Source organism: Nicotiana tomentosiformis, chromosome 1 (assembly GCF_000390325.3).
Source record: "Nicotiana tomentosiformis chromosome 1, ASM39032v3, whole genome shotgun sequence".
Lineage (NCBI taxonomy): Eukaryota > Viridiplantae > Streptophyta > Magnoliopsida > Solanales > Solanaceae > Nicotiana > Nicotiana tomentosiformis.
In genome coordinates, this window is record NC_090812.1 from 157,195,280 (window position 1) to 157,219,725 (window position 24,446).

The 24,446-nt window shown below is 38.8% G+C and overlaps 2 protein-coding genes across 5 annotated transcripts; both read right to left on the minus strand.

Moving 5' to 3' along the window:
- Positions 1–3,199: 3,199 nt before the first annotated feature.
- Positions 3,200–6,329, minus strand: LOC138904146 (putative disease resistance RPP13-like protein 1). Of its 2 annotated transcripts, none has more exons than XM_070192638.1 (2): positions 6,154–6,329; positions 3,200–6,060 (listed from the first exon to the last, which is right to left on the minus strand). In XM_070192638.1, exon 2 carries the CDS (start codon positions 6,056–6,058, stop codon positions 3,431–3,433), a length of 2,628 nt encoding a protein of 875 aa, XP_070048739.1. In that variant the 5' UTR covers positions 6,059–6,060; positions 6,154–6,329; the 3' UTR covers positions 3,200–3,430. The 2 variants fall into 2 exon arrangements, with proteins under 2 accessions (XP_070048739.1, XP_070048738.1); XM_070192637.1 differs by having other exon boundaries at positions 3,200–6,067; positions 6,154–6,328.
- Positions 6,330–11,402: 5,073 nt separating this feature from the next.
- LOC138904148 (putative disease resistance RPP13-like protein 1) lies at positions 11,403–23,219 on the minus strand. 3 transcript variants are annotated; one of them, XR_011413383.1, is made up of 4 exons: positions 23,085–23,218; positions 22,648–22,998; positions 12,883–12,970; positions 11,403–11,641 (listed from the first exon to the last, which is right to left on the minus strand). XR_011413383.1 is itself a non-coding variant. In XM_070192640.1 (3 exons), exons 2-3 carry the CDS (start codon positions 22,987–22,989, stop codon positions 11,597–11,599), a joined length of 387 nt encoding a protein of 128 aa, XP_070048741.1. In that variant the 5' UTR covers positions 22,990–22,998; positions 23,085–23,218; the 3' UTR covers positions 11,403–11,596. The 3 variants fall into 3 exon arrangements, 2 of the variants coding, with proteins under 2 accessions (XP_070048741.1, XP_070048740.1); XM_070192640.1 differs by lacking the exon at positions 12,883–12,970; XM_070192639.1 differs by lacking the exons at positions 11,403–11,641; positions 12,883–12,970 and having other exon boundaries at positions 22,464–22,998; positions 23,085–23,219.
- Between the last annotated feature and the right edge of the window lie 1,227 nt (positions 23,220–24,446).

A 24,446-nucleotide genomic window follows, 5' to 3' on the forward strand; every position in this document is an offset into this window, starting at 1 on the left:
TCACTTTTCTCGATGCCTATTCCGGGTATAATCAAATCCATATGAACCCAGAGAACCAGGAAAAGACTTCATTTGTCACCAAATATGGAACGTATTGTTATAATATGATGCCCTTCGGGCTAAAAAATGTAGGGGCTACTTACCAACGCCTAGTAAATAAAATGTTCGAAAAACAAATAGGAAAATCAATGGAAGTTTATATTGATGACATGTTAGTTAAGTCCCTGCGCACAAAGGACCATTTAATTCATTTGCAGGAAACGTTCGAGATTTTAAGGAAATACAACATGAAGCTCAACCCCAAAAAATGTGCTTTCGGGGTCGGTTCGGGCAAGTTCCTCGGCTTCATGGTGTCACATCGGGGAATAGAGATTAACCCCGATAAAATCAAGGCCATCGAAAACATCGTCGTTATGGACAGCGTGAAGGCCGTACAAAGGCTAACGGGTCGGATTTCCGCCTTAAGCCGGTTCATCTCAAGATCATCTGATCGAAGTCATAAATGTTTCTCTCTACTAAAAAAGAAGAACGATTTTTCTTGGACCCCGGAGTGCCAACAAGCATTAGAAGAGCTAAAGCGATATGTATCAAGCGCACAACTGCTTCACACTCCAAAAACAGACGAGAAACTTTGTTTGTACTTGGCAATGTTAGAAGTCGCCGTAAGCGGTGTCCTAGTTCGAGAAGAGCATGGTACACAATTCCCAGTTTATTATACGAGTCGAACCTTAGGAGAGGCGGAAACTAGATATCTTCTCCTAGAAAAATTGGCACTTGCACTGATAAGCGCTCAAGAAAGTTAAGGTCGTACTTTCAATGTCATCCCATATGTGTATTGTCCACTTACCCGCTTTGTAATATTTTGCACAAACCCGAGTTATCAGGCCGACTGGCCAAATGGGCCGTCAAACTCAGTGGGTACGATATCGAATATCAACCCCGCACGACCATCAAGTCTCAAATTTTAGCAGACTTCGTGGCCAATTTCACACCAGCCCTCACACTCGAAGTCAAAAAGGAACTGTTGAAATCAGGTACATCATCAGGGGTATGGATCCTTTTTACGGACAAGGCTTCGAACGTAAAAGGGTCCTGGCTGGGCATAGTTTTGAAACCACCCACGGGTAGCACTATTAGGCAGTCTATTAAAACTATCAGATTGACTAACAACGAGGCCAAGTATGAAGCCATGATTGCAGGTCTCGAGCTAGCTAGAAACTTGGGAGCAGAAGTCATTGAAGCCAATTGCGACTCTTTACTGGTGGTGATTCAAGTAAACAAAACCTTCAAAGTTCGAGAAGGTAGAATGCAAAGGTATTTAGATAAACTGCTTATCACTTTGTGCCATTTCAAACAATGGACTTTACGGCATGTACCACGAGAACAGAATAATGAGGCAGATGCGCTTGCGAATTTGGGGTCGTTGGTCGAGGAAGATGATACGCGCTCGAGGAATGTTGTTCAACTTTCGAGATCGGTAATCGAAGAAGGTCACACCGAAATAAATTCTACAAGTTTAACCTGGGATTGGAGAAACAAGTATATTGAATACTTGAAAAGTGGAAAAATCCCATCGGACCCTAAAGATTCCAGAACCCTACGGACCAAAGCTGCTCGATTCACATTGGCTTCGGACGGAATACAGTACCGAAGAACGTTCGATGGACCATTGGCAGTATACTTGGGTCCGGGGGGTGTTGATTACGTCCAACAGGAAGTGCATGAGGGTACTTGCGGGAATCACTCTAGAGCCGATACATTAGTCTGAAAAATAATCAGAGTAGGGTATTATTGGATCGATATGGGCAAAGATACGAAGGAATTTGTTTGTAAATGTGACAAATGTCAAAGGTTCGCACCGATGATCCACCAGTCCAGAGAGCAACTCCACTCAGTCCTATCCCCGTGGCCATTCATGAAATGGGTAATGGATATCGTCGGCCCTCTGCCATCGACCCCAGGTAAAACCAAATTTATTTTGTTTATGACTGACTATTTTTCTAAATGGGTTGAAGCACAGGCGTTCGAGAAAATAAGAGAAAAAAAGTTATAGACTTTATTTGGGATCATATCATATGTCGGTTCGGGATACCCGCCGAAATAGTATGTGACAATGGAAAACAATTTGTTGGCGACAAAGTAACAAGATTCCTTGAAGACCATAAGATAAGAAGGATACTGTCGACGCCATACCACCCCAGTGGGAATGGGCAGGCCGAATCAACAAACAAAACTGTCATTCAAAACTTAAAGAAGAGGTTGAACGAAGCTAAAGGGAGATGGAGAGAAATCCTACCCGAAGTCCTTTGGGCATATCGGACAACGTCAAAATCCAGTACGGGGGAGACCCCGTTTTCCTTAGTATATGGATCTGAAGCATTGATACCAGTCGGGGTTGGTGAACCCAGTGCCATATTTTGATTCGCGATGGAAGAACCAAATAACGAGGCTATGAATTCAAGCCTCGAACTATCGGACGAAAGACGAGAAGCTGCTCTCGTCCGAATGGCCGCCCAAAAGTAGCGAATCGAAAGATATTATAATAGAAGAACCAAGCTCCGCCATTTCAAGCCTGGGGACTTAGTGTTGAGAAAAATTACCAACAATACCCGAAATCTGAATGAAGGGAAGCTATGACCGAATTGGGAAGGACCATATCAGGTACTCGAGGACATCGAAAAGGGGTCGTACAGGATCGACGTTATAAACGGCAAACATCTATCAAGTAGCTGGAATGTATCACATCTAAAACAGTACTAATGCTAAGGTACAACCTTTCCATATTCGTTTATATCTCGAAACTGACCCCTGTAGAAGTCCGAACAGGGACGGATCTCTCGCTAGAACTCTTTTTCCCTTAGACCGATTTTATCCCAAATGAGTTTTTTGGCAAGGTTTTTAATGAGGCAACCATTGGCCGCAGCATTTATGAAAATATCCGAGGTCCCGCAAGAAAGCTATTTCACAGCAACATGGTCCCAATAGGAAAAACTGTAAAGAGCCAAATGGTCGAAGCAAACCATGCTCATATAGATAGGCCCAAACCCAGGCGCGTAATAACGTGCGAAGAGAGTTCTCTTTTTTATCGGCATCTTATATCCAATGAAAATTCCTCTATTTTGAGATTTATTGTGCAATCAGAATTAAGATACAATTCGACCATTAAACGTACGAGCTACATTATTTCGAGTTCGAATCATTCACTCGACCAAGCCTAAGGGCTATTTTTATTTTTTCGAGTTCAAGCAAACACTCACTCGACCATTAAGCCTATGGGCTATATTACTTCTAGTTCGAATCATTCACTCGACCAAGCCTACGGGCTATTTTTATTTTTTGAGTTCGAGCAAACACTCGCTCGGCCATTAAGCCTACGAGCTATGTTACTTCGAGTTCGAATCATTCACTCGACCAGGCCTACGGGCTATTTTTATTTCGAGTTCGAGCAAACACTCACTCGACTATTCCCTAGTACGTGCCACTGCTTCCACTCCAGCATCTCTGTAAACAGAAGTCGCTCAAGAGAGTTAAAAGGCTTTTTGGAGGATGAACTACCATAGAATTCGTCAGTCACCTCTGTTATTCGATGCATCCCTCTAATGGTAAGGAATTTCAGAGAAGGAAGTTGTCCTAATGCTGGCAAGGAATAACAGTCCTCGCAGTTGCTTAGAGACAATTCCACCAGCTCAGAAAATGAATAATCAGCTAGCCATTTTGGAAAATTTGTCCCTCTATATCCGTTGATCTCGAGTTCTTTTATGTTTGGATTTGGATGTAGCTCACCAAGTATGTCTCTTTCATTTTGTGAATTGTCCGCAATACTTACACTCCACTCCAATGATAACTTTTCAATATGCTCCTTTCCTCTCATGTTTGCCTTCGAAGCTTCCCTTCTATCCGCCACATTTTCCAGCTGTTGAATTGATAGAGATCCATACAAGTTATATAGTTCACCCAAATCTTCCATTCTCGAACCACTGCGATCACCTAGAAGAAATTTAGCTCCCAATAACACACGGATGCTTTTCAACTTGCTCGGATGTAGCAGCGTCTTCAAGCGAGGAGTGTCGCTAATATCAAGGTGACGCAAGTTTATCAACTTTTCCATCTGCTGCGGTAACTCCTCAAGGAATTCACAAAATGATAAGAGAAGTGTCTCTAAGTTATAGAGTACACAAATGGAATCTGGTAACTGTTTTATCTTTGTCCAAGAAAGGTCCAAAAATCTTAGGAGCTTTAATTCAATAAACAAGACATTCGGCAACTCCACAATCGCATAACGAGACAATGATAGTGCCCTTAAGGATGTTAGTCTTGGCAATATATTATGCAACACCCTCTTACTTAGAATTGGACCATAGAGCTCTATACTGTTGATTGGAAGCAATGTCCTCAGCTGGTCCAATTTGTCGAGAGGTTTCAATTTCTCAAAGTCACCATATCCCATTGAATATGATAGGTGTCGACTTCGTTGCAACATATGAGACTCTTGGTATTCTTCCAACCTGATACAAAGTTTTGAAGATGTAATTTGGGCCAAATCATTCACAAGGTCATGCATTAAGAATTCCTCTGCATTATTTTTAGAAGACTCTGGAACCCTTTCGAAAAGTGATCTTGATTGCAACTCGAGAAAGCATAGGTTGGCTAAATCTTCAATTGTTTCATTTTTTTGCAACCCTTGTACTAGACCATTAGCAATCCACAACTGAATGACTTGTTTTTTCTGAAATGGATAACCTTTCGGAAATATTGCACAGTAGGAAAAGCATTGCTTCAAATGCACGGGAAGATCATTGTAGCTCAACATCAACGCTGGTAATATGCTTTTGTCTTGCAGCTCCCATATTTCACTCCTCAAAATGCTTCTCCACTTTTCAATCTTTGATTTGGACTTTAACAAGCCAGCAAGTGTCTTTAGTGCTAAGGGCAAACCTTTGCACTTAGCTGCGATTTGTTTTCCTACCTCTTCAAGTTCTGGATGTTCCTTAGGATCCATGTTGTCAAATGCATGTCTTTTGAATAAAGACCAAGAGAAATCACTAGACAAAGTATCCATGCTAATTTGCTCATTACCCATCGTATTGGCAACACTTTCCTTACGTGTCGTCACAATGATTGTACTTCCTGCATCTCCTTGAACAAAATTATTTTTCAAGTCATCCCATGCATTATAGTTGTCATTCCAAACATCATCCAGAACAATAAGAAATTTTTTTCCCTTTAAGCTTTCCTTCAATTTGACCTGTAGCTGATTAAGATTGTTATCGTCCTTTGAGTCAAATGAGCCAATTTCTTGAAGTAAACCTTTTGTTATTCTGAAATCATCATATGATTCAGACACACAAAACCAAGCTTTCAAATCGAAATAGTTTTTAACCTTCTCATCATTATAAACAACTTTAGCAAGTGTTGTCTTGCCAAGCCCAGGCATTCCAACAATAGGAATTACTCTCAAACTTTTACCATTTGTATCAACAGATAATAAACGGCCCAACAATTCCTCTATTTCATTTTGCCTGCCAAAGATTTCAGATTCATCAACCAAAGATGTTGAAGGCACTCTAGTTTCTTGTTTACCAGAAACAAGATAGTCCTTTAGGCCAAGTCTACCAATTTGCTTTTCCAACTCCTCCAATGTTGTAGTGGTGCCTTCCAACTTCTCCTTTATGCTAAGAAAAAATTCATCACTCAAGCACAAGTTGAGGTCACTTACTTGCTGATTGCTTGTTTCTGCATGATTTTGATGCTGACTTTCCACCTTAACTCTCAGAACTTCATAATTGATTTCCTCCATTAAGTTTTCAGCACTGTCCACAGCATCCTGAAGTTCATTAAGCCACTGGTTGACGTATCGATTTGATGTCTGCTTATTCTCTGCATCACTTAGCACAGCTTGAAGACCAAGCAAAGTCAGCCTCAGCTTCTTTAAGAGTTGAAAATCATGCTTTTGCCTCTGAAACATCTTGAGCAGCTCACCCTGAGGAGCAAGCCTATCAAAGAGAACATTTAAAGCTGAAGATAGAAATGCACCTCCAACTGCTAAGCCAATCTCCATTTCTGAAAGCTGCAAAGCAAAACAAGAAAATCACAAAATGATTAAGAACTTGGAGAGGATTAATATTTCAATCTTAAAAATAGTCTTAGTTTTACCAGTTCAATGTTAAGAGTAATATGAAAAAGAATGCTCAGAGTATATGCTAGCTGTGTCCGTGCTTTAGCAAACGTAACTTGTTCTTCTTAGAAGACCTTATATCTCTCTTTTTCTTTCTTTTCAAAAAGCAAGACTTTTTAACCAATAAAAAGACAAAGACTTCATAATGGAATTAACTATTCATTGAATAATTGAGGCAAGAGAGGACAGGCTACTTGGGAAATGATGTAAATTGCTGGGGTATGCGTTGGGTGTGCCTTTTGCTCATATCATGAAAATGTTGTAGTAGAAATTATGGAAATTTCCAAGTTCAAGTTTCTGTGAGGTTGTAAATGATTTTCTGGCAATATCCTCTTTGAAGTTGTAAACAATGGTAGGAAAATAATTAAGGGTGGCTTTAAATGTAATAGTGTAGTCTCTGTCTCTAAAAATATTATTGATCCATTATATGTGGTAGCTAATTGTTATTAGTGACAGTTTCAGCATAACTTGAGAAAATCAATTGAAAAAGACAGCTAAATCTTTGAATTCCTTAATATCATGTTTTAGAAACTATTAGAACTTGAGAAAAGAAGAATCACATTAGAGTTCTTTTGCCGATAAGGATTAAAAACCTTAGGTGTCTTAAACAAATATTACTTTATTTTGAAATAATCTTTACAGAAAACATTATTTTACGTATTAATTTCTAGATAATATAAAGAAGTATGGTATACTAGTTGTGTGTTATAGACAAAATTTACGTTGCGGATTCTACAAAATGGTGCCGCACTGTGTCGAATCTTTCAAAAATTTACTATTTTTAAAGGATACCACATAGACCCAATGATATTTTTGGAGAGTTAGAGCGACATAACTATGACACTTTCTCTTCCGTAGACTACTTCTGACCATTCATTATTATTAGTACGTTTGTTTTGTCTTGTATAGTCAACCATCATAAAAAGAGAAAAGGACAAGGATTAATATGTTTAGTGTTTTTCTCTTTTTCAATCTTTTTCCTTTTCTCTGTAAGCATCTTTGTTTTCATGTTGAAAAGGTTCATTAAAATAGTAAAATATTTCTTCTAAAAACATTCTTCATTCATAGGTTTTCAAAAACGAAATTACCTTTTATTACGGTTTAATGTATATTTTAATAGTGAAAACATTAAGCAGGAAGATGAAATTACAATTAAAGTTCTAAGATTTAGGACAATATGGTCAGGAATAACAGGTTGTGCCTGATTCTTTTCAAATATTTAAGAGTAAGAGGACTTTGATTAATGTGAAAAAACTGAAATGTGTCTGCTTACTATAAGAATCAACCCTCATCTGATTTACAATTAAGATATATTGATAACCTAAAAGTCAAATATAGTATATATACCAAATAACAAAAGAAATTTCAAAGTGATCATTTCCAAGATAACTGCAACATTGTCAATCATATCGTATATTATATTAGTAAAATTTAATTCTTTAATTTTCGGGCTATTGCACCAAAAATTCGAGTTCCTTTTGGATTTTCTTCTTAATCAATAATAACTACGCATTGTCATTATATTGTATTATCATTCTCCCATATAAGAAGGACGAGATGCATTTTGAATTAGTTGTATATTGCTTTGAATTTAAGGTAATGAATCGAAATCTGAGTCACACTTGTGAGAATAGCTGAAAAACTATATCAAACATTTATTTTCTAGATGGAGAACCACAATCAATCCTTGAGTAGTGGAGTATAAAGGATTAAAAAATAATTTAAAAGAATCCTACAAAAGAAGAGATGGATTGCACAAAAACAATCCAAAGTAGGAGGGAGTAGTAAAGTTCCTTCGTCTTTACTAAATTAAATGTTTCAGTTTAGAGTTTTAGAATAGAGCCTCTTTACTAGAAAGCGCTAAAACATTCATACGAGGCTTTATATAGCGTGAATACAAATTAATCGGGCATGTGAATTCCGAACACAGCATAAATCCAGATTAATCGGACCCGTTCAGTTTGGAGATTAATGTTTCTATCTTAAAGAAAATAGTCTTAATTTTACCAGTTCAATGCTAAAATGAATATGTATTGAATGGTACTACTCTTAAATATAACAATCATGACATTAACATTATCATGATTTTTGGTACATAGATAAGTATGTATAAAGACATGACTGTTATTTCAAAAAATTTAATATACCAAACTAAATAGTCGATAAGAAATAAATTCAGCATAACTAATTCTAACATAACTAATCTCAGTATTACTAATAAACCATATTCGATGTTGTTCTTATATACCTTAACAAACAACCCCTAATTTCAAGCTTAGTAATTCTTACAGCTATGTTTGCTACTTAACTACCGTCTACAGCTGACACGGAAATTTAAAAAAAAAGAAGCAAAACTGTCCTTTTTTTCTCTTTGCAATTAAAAGTAAGACTTTTTACCCAACAAAAAAGACAGACTTCGTAATGGAGTCTTGTTTTTCATTACTCAGCTGAATAATTGAGGCAAGAGAGGAAAGATATTGTAGAAATGAAAGAGCCTAAAATAAATTTCTGTAGGGTATGTGTTAAGTGTGCATTTTGCTTCATTTACTTTTACAGCTCATTGTAGTGATAATTGGACCTACCATATCATGAATGTTTTAGAAATTGGGTATCAATTAAATTTTTTTCTTTTAAAAAGTGAGTAATATGCCGCTTCGTAAAATTTTTATGTTTCCTCCCTTGACTGCTTTTATACTCAGGACTGAAAATCGATTAATTAAGATGTCAGACAAAGTATATGGACCCAAAAAGGGACCATGATAAGGTTTTGAAGAAGACTTGGAGGTCTTTTGTCTTGAGACGTTAGTGCCCTTCAATTATTAAAAAGGAAAGAAAGACAAAGACAAAGACCTCATAATGGAGTATGCGTGAATTTATATACACCACCCCAACGGATGAAATGAATACTATTTATTAGATTCACCGTTAATTGTCCTTTCAAACAAAAAAAATAAGATAATAAACTGATAAATATATTTTTTCATTAACTTCATATAAATTGACGTTAAAAAGACCTTTTATCCATGCTGGATCTATTAGCCAAATAGAAAGGGGCGAGATTTGCACAAAAGGGATTTTTTCATGCCGCTATTTAAATACTGTCTCGAGTTTAGATGTAAACTTGTAATATGATAATATCCTGCTTAATATTTCCTTCTAGACAATTAATAGAGCCTCACTATCATATGCCTTCTCTATTACTATAAGCTCGTTCCTCATTGTTCTTTCGTCACTTTGGATTGGAGCTCTATCTATACTATATTAAAAATACGAAGGCCTTTAGAAAAATGTAGTTAGTCTATTTTAACCTTTGAAAATAGGTTTAATAATGGACAAAATCGTATACACCCTACCAAACGATCCCTAATTTCAAGCTTGTAATTCTTACAGCTATGTTTGCTATTAACTGACGTCTGCAGCTGTCACACCCCTTTTTTACTCCAAAAAGATATATATGTATGTTATGAATAAAGGCTAAAAAAGTTTTTCCAATTAAAGTGACAAACTTGAATAATGATTATTTTATTTACAGAGTCTGCCACTTGAAATTGAGCTTTTGGGTGTTCCAAGTCACTTTTTTTTGGGGTGCTCCGGGTAAAGAATTTTGTTGATCGAGGAGAAGGTGTAAGGCATGTCCCGAGTCCCCTAGTTCTAGAACGGTCGCGTTTATTGACTAAAATTGGCTTGAATTAATTTTGGATAAACTGTGCTTTATTTGTTTTTCATGTTTTGCCTATGTCCGCTTTTATTGTTGATGACTTTATTAATCTCAAACTAGGACAAGCATCCCTCACCCTAGCTTACACTTTACACCAAGACGAGTATCCCGACACCTTAGTTCTCGCACCAGCCTACACGAAGTTAATTAAAGCATGTCAATACTTTTATTAAAATTAATTCGGGTTATCTGGTATAATCTATTATATAACAAGGATTAACTTATTATTACTATTTATATCATTAAAAATGCAACAAGTATGAGCGAGACATTTGAAGAAAATTATATACTCATATCCGCGCCGAAAATTTGCCTAGCGCATTTTATATTAAAAGGTGATTTAATTTATCAAGTAAAAAAACACTTATTGAACTTATTAGACTAAATTAGTATGTGAAAAAGGAGCCAGCCACTATGCTATCTGTTCCGGGATGCTGGACTTAATTTGGCCATCATTAATATCCATATGTTATTCATTGAGAAAGAAAATTACTAAGAATGACTAAAAAAACAAAGAAAACGAAAAATAACTAAATTATTCACTAACTTTAATTTCCAAATAAATGATCCAATGGCTCAAACAGAATGATCACTCCTAGTCCCGTAAATCTATTCACTTTGACCATATAGCATTGATTTTCAATTTTTATGTACAAGGACAAACATGATGTCTAAGACTCAATAAATTAATTCTTTAAGCATTTATGACAGTAATAAATTACTAACACAAACCAATCTCATAACTCAATACTCTTAGCTTGACAGACTAATAAACACCGAATCATGGAGTCGAGACTTCTCCGTTCATACATAAACAACAAATAAAAAGGATCAGACAAACGTGGCGAAGCAGTTAAAATACATCAAACATTTTTCATGTCTTCATTCAGTCAAATAAAAGTTTACACTAATTAAAGGAAAGAGACTGAAAAAGTACCTAGAAGCAGAAGCTAAAACAAATGCAAAACTTTGATTCAAAGTGGACAACAATCTCAACCAGCAACATCAACCAACAGCAAGTCAAGACCCAAAGCGAACCAGAAAATTAACCTACAATAAAACTTAAAACTCCACAAAGCTCGAGGGAGAGAAAAGCGCAACCAAGTCAAGAACTGTTTGTATTTTATGAGAGATTTTTGTTCTCAAAAAGTTTCACTAAGCTCTGAATTTCAGCTTACTATATGGATGTTCAGCCGATTTTTCTCCATCTCCCCCCTTTTTTTTTTAAAGAAGGTGGTTTGGTAGTTTGATATAAAGGAAACAAAATGAAAAAAAAAGAAGGAAATACGCGGTGAAGCTACCGTCCAAGAAACATTTCCTAGTTGCTCCATTTTCTCCTTATCAGGTGGCTCTTTTTCCTTCTTTGTTCAAAAGATCCCCCTTTTCCTCATGTTGTCCCCCTTTTTCTGTCATTACCCTAAATTCGCTAGTCGTGATGGCACCTAACTCAATCCGCAAGGTAAGCCAACTAATAACTGTCCAATTCCAATAATAGTAATAACACAATCAAACAAAGGAATTATCTAAATTTTTAAACATTTCCCAAAGACTGATAGTACAAATTATGAGCTTCTAAGAATAGAGTTTACAAAGCGAAAATGAAATAAATATATAGTTTATCTGAAAAGTACATAAACAGAGCTTTATAATCTAAGGCTACCCCGAACAAAAGAGGCAGCTGCAACAGGAATGTAGGTATGTCTTCAAATCCAGCAACCACTGAAAACAACAATAACAACAGCCAACATCTGCACGCAATATGCAGAAGTGTAGTATCAGTACAACCGACCCCATGTACTGAGTAAGTAACAAACCTAGCCTTAGGTTGAAAGCAGTGACGTGTTATCACAAGGTCAGGTCTCATACCGGTATTTTACAACAGTTCACATCAGCATAGCACAAGCAGTAAAGAGGTATCTCAGAAGTAAAAGGGGCTCAACCCGCTCACAATTTCAGAAAAATAGGTATGCTTTTCAAATATTTTAGTGAAACTCAGTTCTTTTGCCGAAAATGCCAAAAATACAAGTAAGTCTGGAAACTGTGATGTTTCTCAAAATCCTTTCAACAATAAGTAAGAAGTTTCATTTTCTTTCCAAATATCAAGTGTAAAAACACCTCTCTGTACTCACATACCAATGTGTGTAAAAAGTCATGAATGACATCATACTATATAACAAGAGGAAAAATGTATTTCTATGCATGTATGTCAAATGTGCATATCAAATGCGATGCAACTCAGTGATAAAACCATATGCAAGCTCTTAGATCATCAATTCACTCAGTCTTCTCAGTCACTCAGTCCTCCCAATTACTCATATACAGTCCCTCGGGCAAACATCACTCGTATACAGCCCCTTGGGCAAATATCACTCAAATACAGTCCCTCGGGCAATCATCACTAGGTAGGTACCTGCGCTCACTCGGGGTGTGTATAGACTCCGGAGGGGCTCCTACAACCCAAGCGTTATATCAAGCCAATCATGGCATAAATCAATGAGGCCCACGGCCTATATCAAACATATTGCGGCGTGCAGCCCGCTCCCAAAAATAAACATGTTGTTGCGTGCACCCCAATCCCATAAATAAATATGCTACGACGTGCATCCTGATTCCATAAATAAACATCAGAATGAATAACAACAGAGACTGAGATATGATATGCATATGAGTGTGTATGACTGAGTATATAAAATAATGAAAGCATATAATTCCACAGCAGAAATAACCTCAGTGGGTCCAAAAAGTATCGGCATAAGTCTAAACATGATATCTAACACGGATGACATCTTAATTACTATATCACATGGTAGAGACACAGATAACAACAAGATAGGGGCAATATACAGTGGCATGGGATCCTCAGAGTCCCAATTCACAGGGTGCACGCCACACGCCCGTCACCTAGTATGTGCATCACCTTAATACCAATAACTTAACTCATATTGTGGGGGTTCATACCCTCAACACTAAGTTTATAAGAGTTACTTACCTCGAACAAGCCAATTTCAATATCGAGCAAGCCAAGCGATGCTCCAAAAATGTCATCCCGCGCGTTACGACATCCGAACGGCTCGAAACTAACCAAAACAAATCAAATACATCAAACAATGCTAAATAAACCAATCTCAATCGAAAAAGGTCGAATCTTTAATCAAAAGCCCAAAATCGGCCAAAAAGCCCAATCCGGGCCCGTACCTCGGAACCCGACAAAACTCATAAACTCCGATAACCCATTCAATTACGAGTCCAACCATACTATTTTCACTCAAATCCGACTCCGAATCGTTGTTCAAAACTCAAAATTTTACTTTATAAAATTTTAGACAAAACCCCCAAATTTCACTTTGAAATCATCAATCAAATGCTAAAAACGAAGATTGATTCATGAAATATAACTAAATTCAAGTATAGAACACTTACCCCAATCCATATGGTAAATGTCTCCTCCAAAAATTGTCCAAATCCGAGATCCCCAACTCAAAATATGACCAAATGAACACACCTTCGATATTAAGTACTTTTGCCCAGCTCTTCTGCCTCATTTTGCTGCCAAATAATCCCAAAACTTGCTTTTGATGCCTCCAATGGATTCCTTGTGAAATTCAGCCAAGATAAGCTTTTGAATCACTCCATTTGACCTTATAATGAAGGAGATATGTTGGTTTCAATATTTGGAAATAGTGTAGATTTTTAAATACGAAGTCAACAGCAATTTCGTAATTAATCTGAAAAATCTGGCAACCCAATTCTTAGCAAAATGACCATGAAATCCTCATACGATGTCCATATTCGATGATTCTCTTTGCTACGGATCCGTAATTACGATACGGATCTATTGCTTCAACCAAAACAGAAATAGGAGCTCATTTGTTCAATGTGGTACCATTTATGTTTAAAGAAACGACTTCGAAACATAAGAAAAACGAGCGCAACACAATCTAATTCTACCCAAAACTCACCCCGAGCCCCTCGGGACCCCGTACGAATATACCAACAAGTCCCATAACATAACACGGACTTACTCTAGGCCTCAAATAACGCATAACAATATCGAAACGATGAAACACACCTCAAATCAAACTTAATGAACTTTCGAACTTTTGACTTCCAAAAACTCGTGCCGAAACATATCAAATCAACTTGGAATGAACTCAAATTTTGCACACAAGTCCTAATACATCATACGGAACTACTCGTTCCCCCAAAATACAGAGCGAAGTGCAAATGCTCAAAACGATCGTTCGGGTCGTTACATTCTCCCCAACTTAAACATACGTTCGTCCTCGAACGTACCAAGAGTTGTTCCCAAGGCCATCAAACCCTCGTATAACTTTACCATGCACATAATCGGGGCTATTCCCACATCACCCTATTTCAACTAGGCCCGACCACACCACACAATTGAATATCATTACTCCATCCTTAGTCTATAAACCACCGTATCCAATTTCCAACATCCAGAATTACTACAAGACCCGAACTTCGCATATACACACTGTATAAGTCTGAACAAGCTGTATCTAGCCATAACCATGACCCATGACACAATCACAGGATATACCACACAACTCAAATACTCATAGCGATAACTTTCGACCGCAATAGCGGCTCGATAACCAACTCGACACCGGTAACGAACCTCATATCAACTAAAATCTTATTCTGAACTTTTGTACATTGCCAATGATGAAAGAAACACACAGAAACTCATAACCACTTATCAGACCAACAAGTCACGGAACTCTCCCTCCTTCGACAAGAACTATATCCGATTTCTAAGCCGAATTCTAATATTATCCTTCCAACTTTGTTGTAATCAATTACGATACTATCCATACTAGGTCCAATGACCTCATCTTATCCAACAAAAATCATTCTGGTGACATGTTATATCAACACAATCTAAAGCGACAACTCGTGCAATCCGTGCAGCAATAAGCAACAATCCAAATGTACTCAAATCATGAAAAAATGACTCAGATGAGAGAACTGTCTCGCAAGCTTAACAAGTACTACCACAATGAAATACTGAAAATCCATCACACCCCGTAGGACCATCATATGAATCTAACACAGGTTCATACCTCAACATAATATCGCTGCAATGCGTGCCCCATCCAAACACTGATCCATGGCATATACCTCAAGCCACCTGCTCAAAATCAATAACTACACGCAATTCGACATCAAGTACTCAAAGTGCATTACCATAACCAGGGAGAGGAAAATGACACAGTACCATACAAATGCTAAAAGAACAAAACCAATACGCCATCAATCATGCAATACTCTAATACTCATCTCGCTCAAATTCCGTTATAATGACCCAATAGAATGACCCAAATGTACTCAAATCATGAAAAAGAATGACTAAAACGATAGAACTGTCTCGCAAGCTTAACAAGTACTACCACAACGAAATACTGAAAATCCATCACACCTCGTAGAACCATCATACGAATCTAACGCAATTTTATACCTCAACATAATATCGCTGCAATGCGTGCCCCATCCAAACACTGATCCATGGCATATACCTCAAGCCACCCTGCTCAAAATCAATAACTACACGCAATTCGACATCAAGTACTCAAAGTGCATTACCATAACCATGGAGAGGAAAATGACACAGTGCCATACAAATGCTAAAAGAACATAACCAATACGCCATCAATCATGCAATACTCTAATACTCATCTCGCTCAAATTCTGTTATAATGACCCAATAGAACCGCACCATGTGTGCTTATAACCCATAATTCACAACTCCTCGTAGCATAGAAGAGTAACCCACAGATCATTTCAGAACACGAATAAGCTCAACAACAACCGAATGGAACATCCCTCAGCAATAGCAGTATGGAGCCGACCAATACGACTCAGCATAGAATACACATCCTAATTGGGCCTACCAATAGACCCCAAATCAGTTCTAGTCACCCACAAATAGATAAATATCCCCATGATGTTCCACAATGGCTAAATCATAACACATACTATCATCTGGCTAGCCTCGGCCACGACTTCACTCCATAACCATGATACAATCTGCTCTTGAGAACTCCCAGTCTTCAAATCCATAGAACAAATGAATCACCATATCTGATCCCATCTCCACCTCCCTAATATCTAACACATCTCTCATACTCGATCATCCAACGAGGAATACTTCAAAAACATTCATCTTTGCCACAAGGAAAAACTTGAACATCAACAGTCGATCAACCAGGAGAGTGTCGCAGAACCAATAAAGTTTCCATAAATCAAACACATTGCCCTTCCCGAAATGTATACTCTCATCAAGCCATACCAAATAGTAACATCATTACCTCGTCATCTGAAACCGTCCATGCCGCCTACGAATTTCATGACCTTCTCTTTAAAACCAAATTGTGACCTTGCACCTGCAATTTCTCAATACTACACAACATGCCACACCTATTATGCCATCATATGAAAGATACGAAAATCTCAAAACCCACTCCGATTCACAAGCAACTACATACTCGATTAGCCAAGACCTTTTTATTTGGTTTCATACTAAAGAAATCATAATACTCAACATGCCCCACACATCAATAGGAAATATACATATTAAATCATGGTAGAAACCATCCAGAACTCTCCGAAATCCATTTGCACTTAACCAAACCGTCAGGACTGAATCCCTCTAACTCAACCAAGCTACGCAGGCTACCAAAACCCAAGAGGATAGCCACGTATCACGTCTATAAATTCACCACATCATAAGCACCCAAGAACCGATCTTACCCATTACCACACTAATCCAACCTACTACCAAGTTGTCCTATTTCTCCAAGTTCCTTCTGAATTACCTTCAAATTGATTCTTCTCCTCGCCATAATACCACAATCCTCGATCAAAATTTACCATGCGAGACCCTAGCATAATCCACATTACCCTAAGGCTCATAAGCCGCTGAATTTCCTCTTTGTGTATCCCAAAAGTACCATAACTCAAATACTTACTCTGAAGAGAATTTCCTGCAAATGAAAATGACTGTTCGGGTCGTTACATTCTCCCCTACTTAAACATATGTTCGTCATCGAACGTGCCAATAGTTGTTCCCAAGGCCATCAAACCGCCATATAATTTTACCATGCACATATTCGGGGCTGATCCCACGTCACCCTATTTCAACTAGGCCCGACCACACCATACAACTGAATATCATTACTCCATCCTTAGTCTGTAAACCACAGTATCGAATTTCCAACATCCGGAATTACTACAAGACCCGAACTTCGCATATACACATTGTATAAGTCTGAACAAGTTATATCAAGCCATAACCATGACCATGACACAATCACATGATATACCACATAACTCAAATACTCATAGCGATAACTTCCGACCGCAATAGTTGCTCGCTAACCAACTCGACACCAGTAACGAACCTCATATCAACTAAAATCTTGTTATGATCCTTTGTACACCTCCAATGATGAAAGAAACACCCAGAAACTCATAACCACTTATCAGACCAACAAGTCATGGAACTCTCCCTCCTTCGACAAGAACTATAGCTGATTTCTAAGCCGACTTCTAATATTATCCTTCCAACTTTGTTGTAATCAATTACAATACTATCCATACTAGGTCCAATGACCTCATCTTATCCAACAAAAATCATTCTGGTGACATGCTACATCAACACAATCTAAAGCGACAACTCGTGCAATCCGTGCAGCAATAAGCAACAATCCAAATGTACTCAAATCATGAAAAAGAATGACTAAAACGATAGAACTATCTCGCAAGCTTAACAAGTACTACCACAACGAAATACTGAAAATCCATCACACCTCGTAGGACCATCATACGAATCTAACGCAATTTTATACCTCAACATAATATCGCTGCAATGCGTGCCCCATCCAAACACTGATCCATGGCATATACCTCAAGCCACCCTGCTCAAAATCAATAACTACGCGCAATTCGACATCAAGTACTCAAAGTGCATTACCATAACCATGGAGAGGAAAATGACACAGTGCCATACAAATGCTAAAAGAACATAACCAATACGCCATCAATCATGCAATACTCTAATACTCATCTCGCTCAAATTCCGTTATAATGACCCAATAGAACCGCACCATGTGTGCTTATAACCCATAATTCACAACTCTTCATAGCATAGAAGAGTAACCCACAGATCATTTCAGAACACGAATAAGCTCAACAACAATCGAATGGCACATCCCTCGTCAATAGCAGTATAGAGCCAACCAATTCGACTCGGCGTATAATACACACCCTAATTGGGCCTACCAATGGACCCCAAATCAGCTCTAGTCACCCACAAATAGATAAATAATGCCATGATGTTCCACAATGACTGAATCATAACATATACTATCATCTGGCTAGCTTCGGCCATGACTTCACAGTCCACAACCATGATACAATATGTTCTTGAGAGCTCCTAGTCTTCAAATCCATAGAACAAACGAATCACCATATATGATCCCATCTCCACCTCCCGAATGTCTAACACATCTCTCACACACGATCATCCCACGAGGAATACTTCAAAAAAATTCATCTGTGCTACAAGGCAAAACTTGAACATCAGCAGTCGATCAACCAGGAGAGTGTCGTCGAACCAATGAAGTTTCCATAAATCAAACACATTGCCCTTCCCGAAATGTATACCCTCATCAAGCCATACCAAATAGTAACATCATTACTTGGTCATCTGAAACTGTCTATGCTACCTACGAATTTCATGAGCTTCACTTCAAAACCAAATTGTGACCTTGCACCTGCAATTTCTCAATACTACACAACATGCCGCACCCATTATGCCATCATATGAAAGATACAAAAATCTCAAAACCTACTCCGAGTCGCAAGAAACTACATACTCGATTAGCCAAGACCTTTCCATTTGGTTTCATCCTAAAGAAATCATAATACGTAACATGTCCCACATATTAGTAGGAAATATACATATCAAATCATGGTAGAAACCATCCAGAACTCTCCGACATCCATTTGCACTTAACCAAACCGTCAGGACTGGATCCCTCTAACTCAACCAAGCTACGTATTCCGCCAAAACCTAAGAGCTGCTCGATAGCGATAACTCAAATACTCATAGCGATAACTTCCGACCGCAATAGCTGCTCGATAACCAACTCGACACCAGTAACAAACCTCATATCAACTAAAATCTTGTTATGAACCTTTGTACACTGCCAATGATGAAAGAAACACACAGAAACTCATAACTACTTATCAGACCAACAAGTCATGGAACTCTCCCTCCTTCGACAAGAACTATAGCCGATTTCTAAGCCGACTTCTAATATTATCCTTCCAACTTTGTTGTAATCAATTACGATACTATCCATACTAGGTCCAATGACCTCATCTTATCCAACAAAAATCATTCTGGTGACATGCTACTCGAACAGTGTAGAAGCAATACATTCCAAAAGAAGCATAAATTAACCACAAAAAATAATACCATTAGTATTGTTACGCGGCGCCTTCCTGAAATTCCTTGGAAGGGCGACGTAAGGCTAAGCAACTAATGTCAGTGCGGTTGCTATGCGCCAACTGAGCTCCTCTCCGTACGCTAGACTAGATTGTCAGTGCCGTACGGGAAAACCAATGTCGTGAGCAATTGAGCAACGAAAAATGAGCAATTGACGATGAAAGCTATTACAAGATGCAATGCGGTGTCGGGAGGGAGAGACACCAGTACAAAGAATTGTTTGAATGCTTGAATGTTTCAATGCTTTGGTCCCCCTTAATAATGCTTAAAAAAATAAACCAAAGTTACATGAGTTGACCTAAGAAAGCTGTAGAAGCACACTGAAAATGAATGAAATAAAACTACTCTATAATTACAATGAAAAGGACTTAGTCTTCTATGGAAGCAAGTCCGATGGCAGCAACTTTGTCTTGAGCATTAGGGTCTGCACGTGCATTGTTGTTGGTGCGCGCGGCACTATTTGGATCTGCCAGCGGCTAGGCGTTGGTGCTTGGCATTGGGTCTGCGCGCGGGGCACTATCTGTGTGTGCGGCGCTGTTGGTAACATGATGGTTTGTGCGCGCGGCACTGATTGCATTCGCCAGCCGCTAGCACTGATTATCGGTGAGGCGACAGAGGCGCATGCGCGCTTGTCACTTGGCGCTGCCGAGACCACGGGGCCGACTGTGGCGCTAAGCGTTGGGAGGCTTGCCGGGACACCACGGGGCGCGTCCAAAGGGTCATGGGTCGATGATGGAAAGCAGCCCATGGCATTCTCCCCCACATGAGTTGGCAACGTCCTCGGAGCCTTACTTGCAGGATGATGATGATTGATTAGGCTCTTGCTGGTTGGAAGGTCTGTTCCCCTCGTGTTGTGAGGTGGCTTTCTAAATGATCTTTCATATATTTCTGAAAGGCGGCTGACATGGAAGACTGGATGGACTTTCCACTAGGCTGGTGTGTTCAGCTAGTATGTGGATTTCCCGATGCGCCTTTCAATGAGAAAGGGTCCGATGTATTTTTGCAATAGGCGAGGATCTTGGGTCCTCTTTGCAACCAAGTTCCGCCCCGGGGTTCTTACCATCACTTTGTCCCCTGCTTGATGTCGGGCAAAGCAAAGGTTTTGTTTAGCATACCTCGTTGGCCTGTCTTGGGCTTTGACAAGATAGCTATGCACTATCTTCAATGTTTGCTCCCATTCTATCGAGAAACTAGCGGCGCTATAAGATGTTGGCATGTTTGGTGCATTCACATTCTGTGGGAGTAGCGGTTGCTGTCTGGTAACAATTTCAAAAGCGCTTTTGTTTGTATGGGTGCACTTTTTTGAATTGAAACACAGCTGAGCAGCATCTAGAAGCTTCACCCAATGTGTTTGTGACCCGGTTGCAAATTGGCGGAGATATTCCTCCAGCATGTCATTGAACTGGTCTGTTTGATCATATGTTTGCTGATGATGATGGTTTGAGTTGTAACTCAATTTGGATCTGAGGCAACTGAAAAGTTGGGTCCAAAATTTGCTAGTGAAGCGTGGGTCGTAGTCACTAATGATGTTGCTGGGCATACCCCAATATTTAACAACATGAGAGAAGAAGTGCCGAGCTGTATCTTCTCCCGATATGTTCTGTGGGGATGCGATGAAGGTAGAATACTTGGAAAATTGGTCTACTACCACCATGATGGTTGCATGATTTCCGACCTTGGGTAATCCTGTGATGAAATTCAGGGAAATGCTTTCCCAAGGTCTCTGTGGGATAGGTAGCGGCTCCAAGAGTCCCGCTTGTGCTGAGTGATCCGACTTGTCCTTTTGGAATGCTTGACAAGTCTTCACACAATGAGGGGCGCCATGAGCTGTTGGACGCCTATGATCTGATGTTTGTTTGATGATATTGAGGGCAGCTAGAACCGTAGGTTCAAGTCTGTTGGTTCCCTCCTTTAACTGCATGGTTGTGATGTTTCCAGCAGCCATCTTCATGGGTATGCACGGTATGGTGCGGGGTTTGGCCCCGTTGTCTCCCATCATTAGGAGCATGTTGGCATATGGTACCGGGATGGTGTTGGTCTGCCTGAGGAATTCCAATCCCACTATCAGTTCGAAGTCATCGATGATAGCTATGTGTAGGTTGAATATTCCCTTGTATGGGCCAAGCTTCATTGGCACTTCTTTGGCTATTCCACTCACTTTCTGAGATGAAGAGTTGATAGCCTTGACATGACCCTTGCAGTTTTGCACTGCTAGACCGAGGCGTAGCACCTGAGTTGAGGCTAGGTAGTTGTGGCTAGCACCCGTGTCTATCAATACCCGAATAGGTCTGCCGTTTACTTTCATGTCAACGAACATTAAGGTCCTCTTTTGTTTTGTGGGAGGCCTCTCGTCCGCCTTTCCTTTCCATTTCTTGACGATTGGGCATGCGTTCTTCTTGGGGTTACCGGCACCGGTTGCCGCCAAGGTATCATGAATGGAGCTGACAAATGCATTGAAGGCACCTACTTGTTCGGGGCCGTCTGAGTCATCGGTATCTGACTCATTTTCAACAATCTGTTGAGCATTAATCTGTGTATTGGGACATTGATTGTTCCAATGTTCCCCGCCGCAATGACAGCATTCTGAAGGGGGCTTTCTTCCTTGATTGTTGTTGACTGATGCAGCACTAGTACTACTTGAGGAAGGAGCCTTGGATTTGGATGCACCTCGATCTCCTCTGTTTCTATTGGGACCACCATTGCTAGGTGAGCTCCCATTGTATCCCCCTCGGACAGGCGGCTGGGGCCTATCCTTCTGAGTTTCCAACTGATAATCCCCAAGGCACTCTGCAGCTTGAATAGCCTTGGGCAGGGTATCTACCCGTTGTCTTTGCATCTCCATACGAGCCTGAGGATTCAAACCTTCTATGAATGCGAACAGTTTGTCTTTGTCCCCCATATCCCATATGTTTAGCATGAGTGTGGAGAATTCACGCACGTAGTCCCGCATCGACCTGGTGTGGCGGAGTTCACGCAACTTTCTCCGTGCATTGTATTCCACATTTTCGGGGAAGAATTTCAGGCGTATGGCGACCTTCAGTTCTGACCATGTTTGGAGAGTATCTTCGCCGGCCCTGATGGCTTTGTATTTGACTCGCCACTAGAGTTTTGCATCACCTTGAAGATACATGGGAACAGTTGCTACCTTTTTGGATTCTTCCAACTGTCCCATCCCATGCTAAGAAAAAATTCATCACTCAAGCACAAGTTGAGGTCACTTACTTGCTGATTGCTTGTTTCTGCATGATTTTGATGCTGACTTTCCACCTTAACTCTCAGAACTTCATAATTGATTTCCTCCATTAAGTTTTCAGCACTGTCCACAGCATCCTGAAGTTCATTAAGCCACTGGTTGACGTATCGATTTGATGTCTGCTTATTCTCTGCATCACTTAGCACTGCTTGAAGACCAAGCAAAGTCAGCCTCAGCTTCTTTAAGAGTTGAAAATCATGCTTTTGCCTCTGAAACATCTTGAGCAGCTCACCCTGAGGAGCAAGCCTATCAAAGAGAACATTTAAAGCTGAAGATAGAAATGCACCTCCAACTGCTAAGCCAATCTCCATTTTTGAAAGCTGCAAAGAAAAACAAGAAAATCACAAAATGATTAAGAACTTGGAGAGGATTAATATTTCAATCTTAAAAATAGTCTTAGTTTTACCAGTTCAATGTTAAGAGTAATATGAAAAAGAATGCTCAGAGTATATGCTAGCTGTGTCCGTGCTTTAGCAAACGTAACTTGTTCTTCTTAGAAGACCTTATATCTCTCTCTTTCTTTCTTTTCAAAAAGCAAGACTTTTTAACCAACAAAAAGACAAAGACTTCGTAATGGAATTAACTATTCATTGAATAATTGAGGCAAGAGAGGACAGAGAGGAAATGATGTAAATTGCTGGGTATGTGTTAGGTATGCCTGTTGCTCATATCATGAAAATGTTTTAGAAATTATGGAAATTTCTAAGTTCAAGTTTCTGTGAGGTTGTAAATGATTTTTTTGCAATATCCTCTTTGAAGTTGTAAACAATGGTAGGAAAATAATTAAGGGTGGCTTTAACTTTAATCTCAAAAAATTATTGATCCATTATATGTGGTAGCTAATTTTATTAGTGACAGTTTCAGCATAACTTGAGAAAATCAATTGAAAAATACAGCTAAATCTTTAAATTCCTTAATATCATGTTTTAGAAACTATTAGAGCTTGAGAAAAGAAGAAGCACATTAGCAGTTCTAGTATGAGATTTTTTGCCCATAAGGATTAAAAACCTTAGGTGTCTTAAACAAATATTACTTTATTTTGAAATAATCTTTGCAGAAAATATTATTTTACGTATTAATTTCTAGATAATATAAAGAAGTATGGTATACTAGTTGTGTGTTATAGACAAAATTTACGTTGCGGATTCTCCAAAATACTGCCGCACCGTGTCGAATCCTCCAAAAATTCATTACTTTTGGAGGATCCCGCATGCAACTAACGATATTTTTAAAAAGTTCGAGCTACATAGTAAACATTTTCTCTTCCGTAGACTATTTCTGACCATTCATTATTATTACTACGTTTGTTTTGTCTTGTATAGTCGACCGTCATAAAAAGAGAAAAGGACAAGGATTAATATGTTTATTTTTTTCTCTTTTTCAATCTTTTTCTTTTTCTCTTTAAGCATCTTTGTTTTCATGCTGAAAAAGTTCATTAAAATAGTAAAATATTTCTTATGAAAACATTCTTCATTCCTAGGTTTTCAAAAACGAAATTACCTTTTCTTACTGTTTAATATATTTTTTAATAGTGAAAACATTAAGCATGAAGATGAAATTACAATTAAAGTTCTAAGATTCACGACAATATGGTCAGGAATGACAGGTTGTGCCTGATTCTTTTCAAATATTTAAGAGTAAGAGGACTTTGATTAATGTGAAAAAACTGAAATGTGTATGCTTACTATAAGAATCAACCCTCATATGATTTACAATTAAGATATATTGATAACCTAAAAGTCAAATATAGTATATATCTCATACCAAA

Coding starts and splice junctions, on each gene's coding strand:
- LOC138904146 (XM_070192638.1), bottom strand. CDS start 6,058: ATGGAGATTGGCTTAGCAGTTGGAGGTGCATTTCTATCTTCAGCTTTA.
- LOC138904148 (XM_070192639.1), bottom strand. CDS start 22,989: ATGGAGATTGGCTTAGCAGTTGGAGGTGCATTTCTATCTTCAGCTTTA.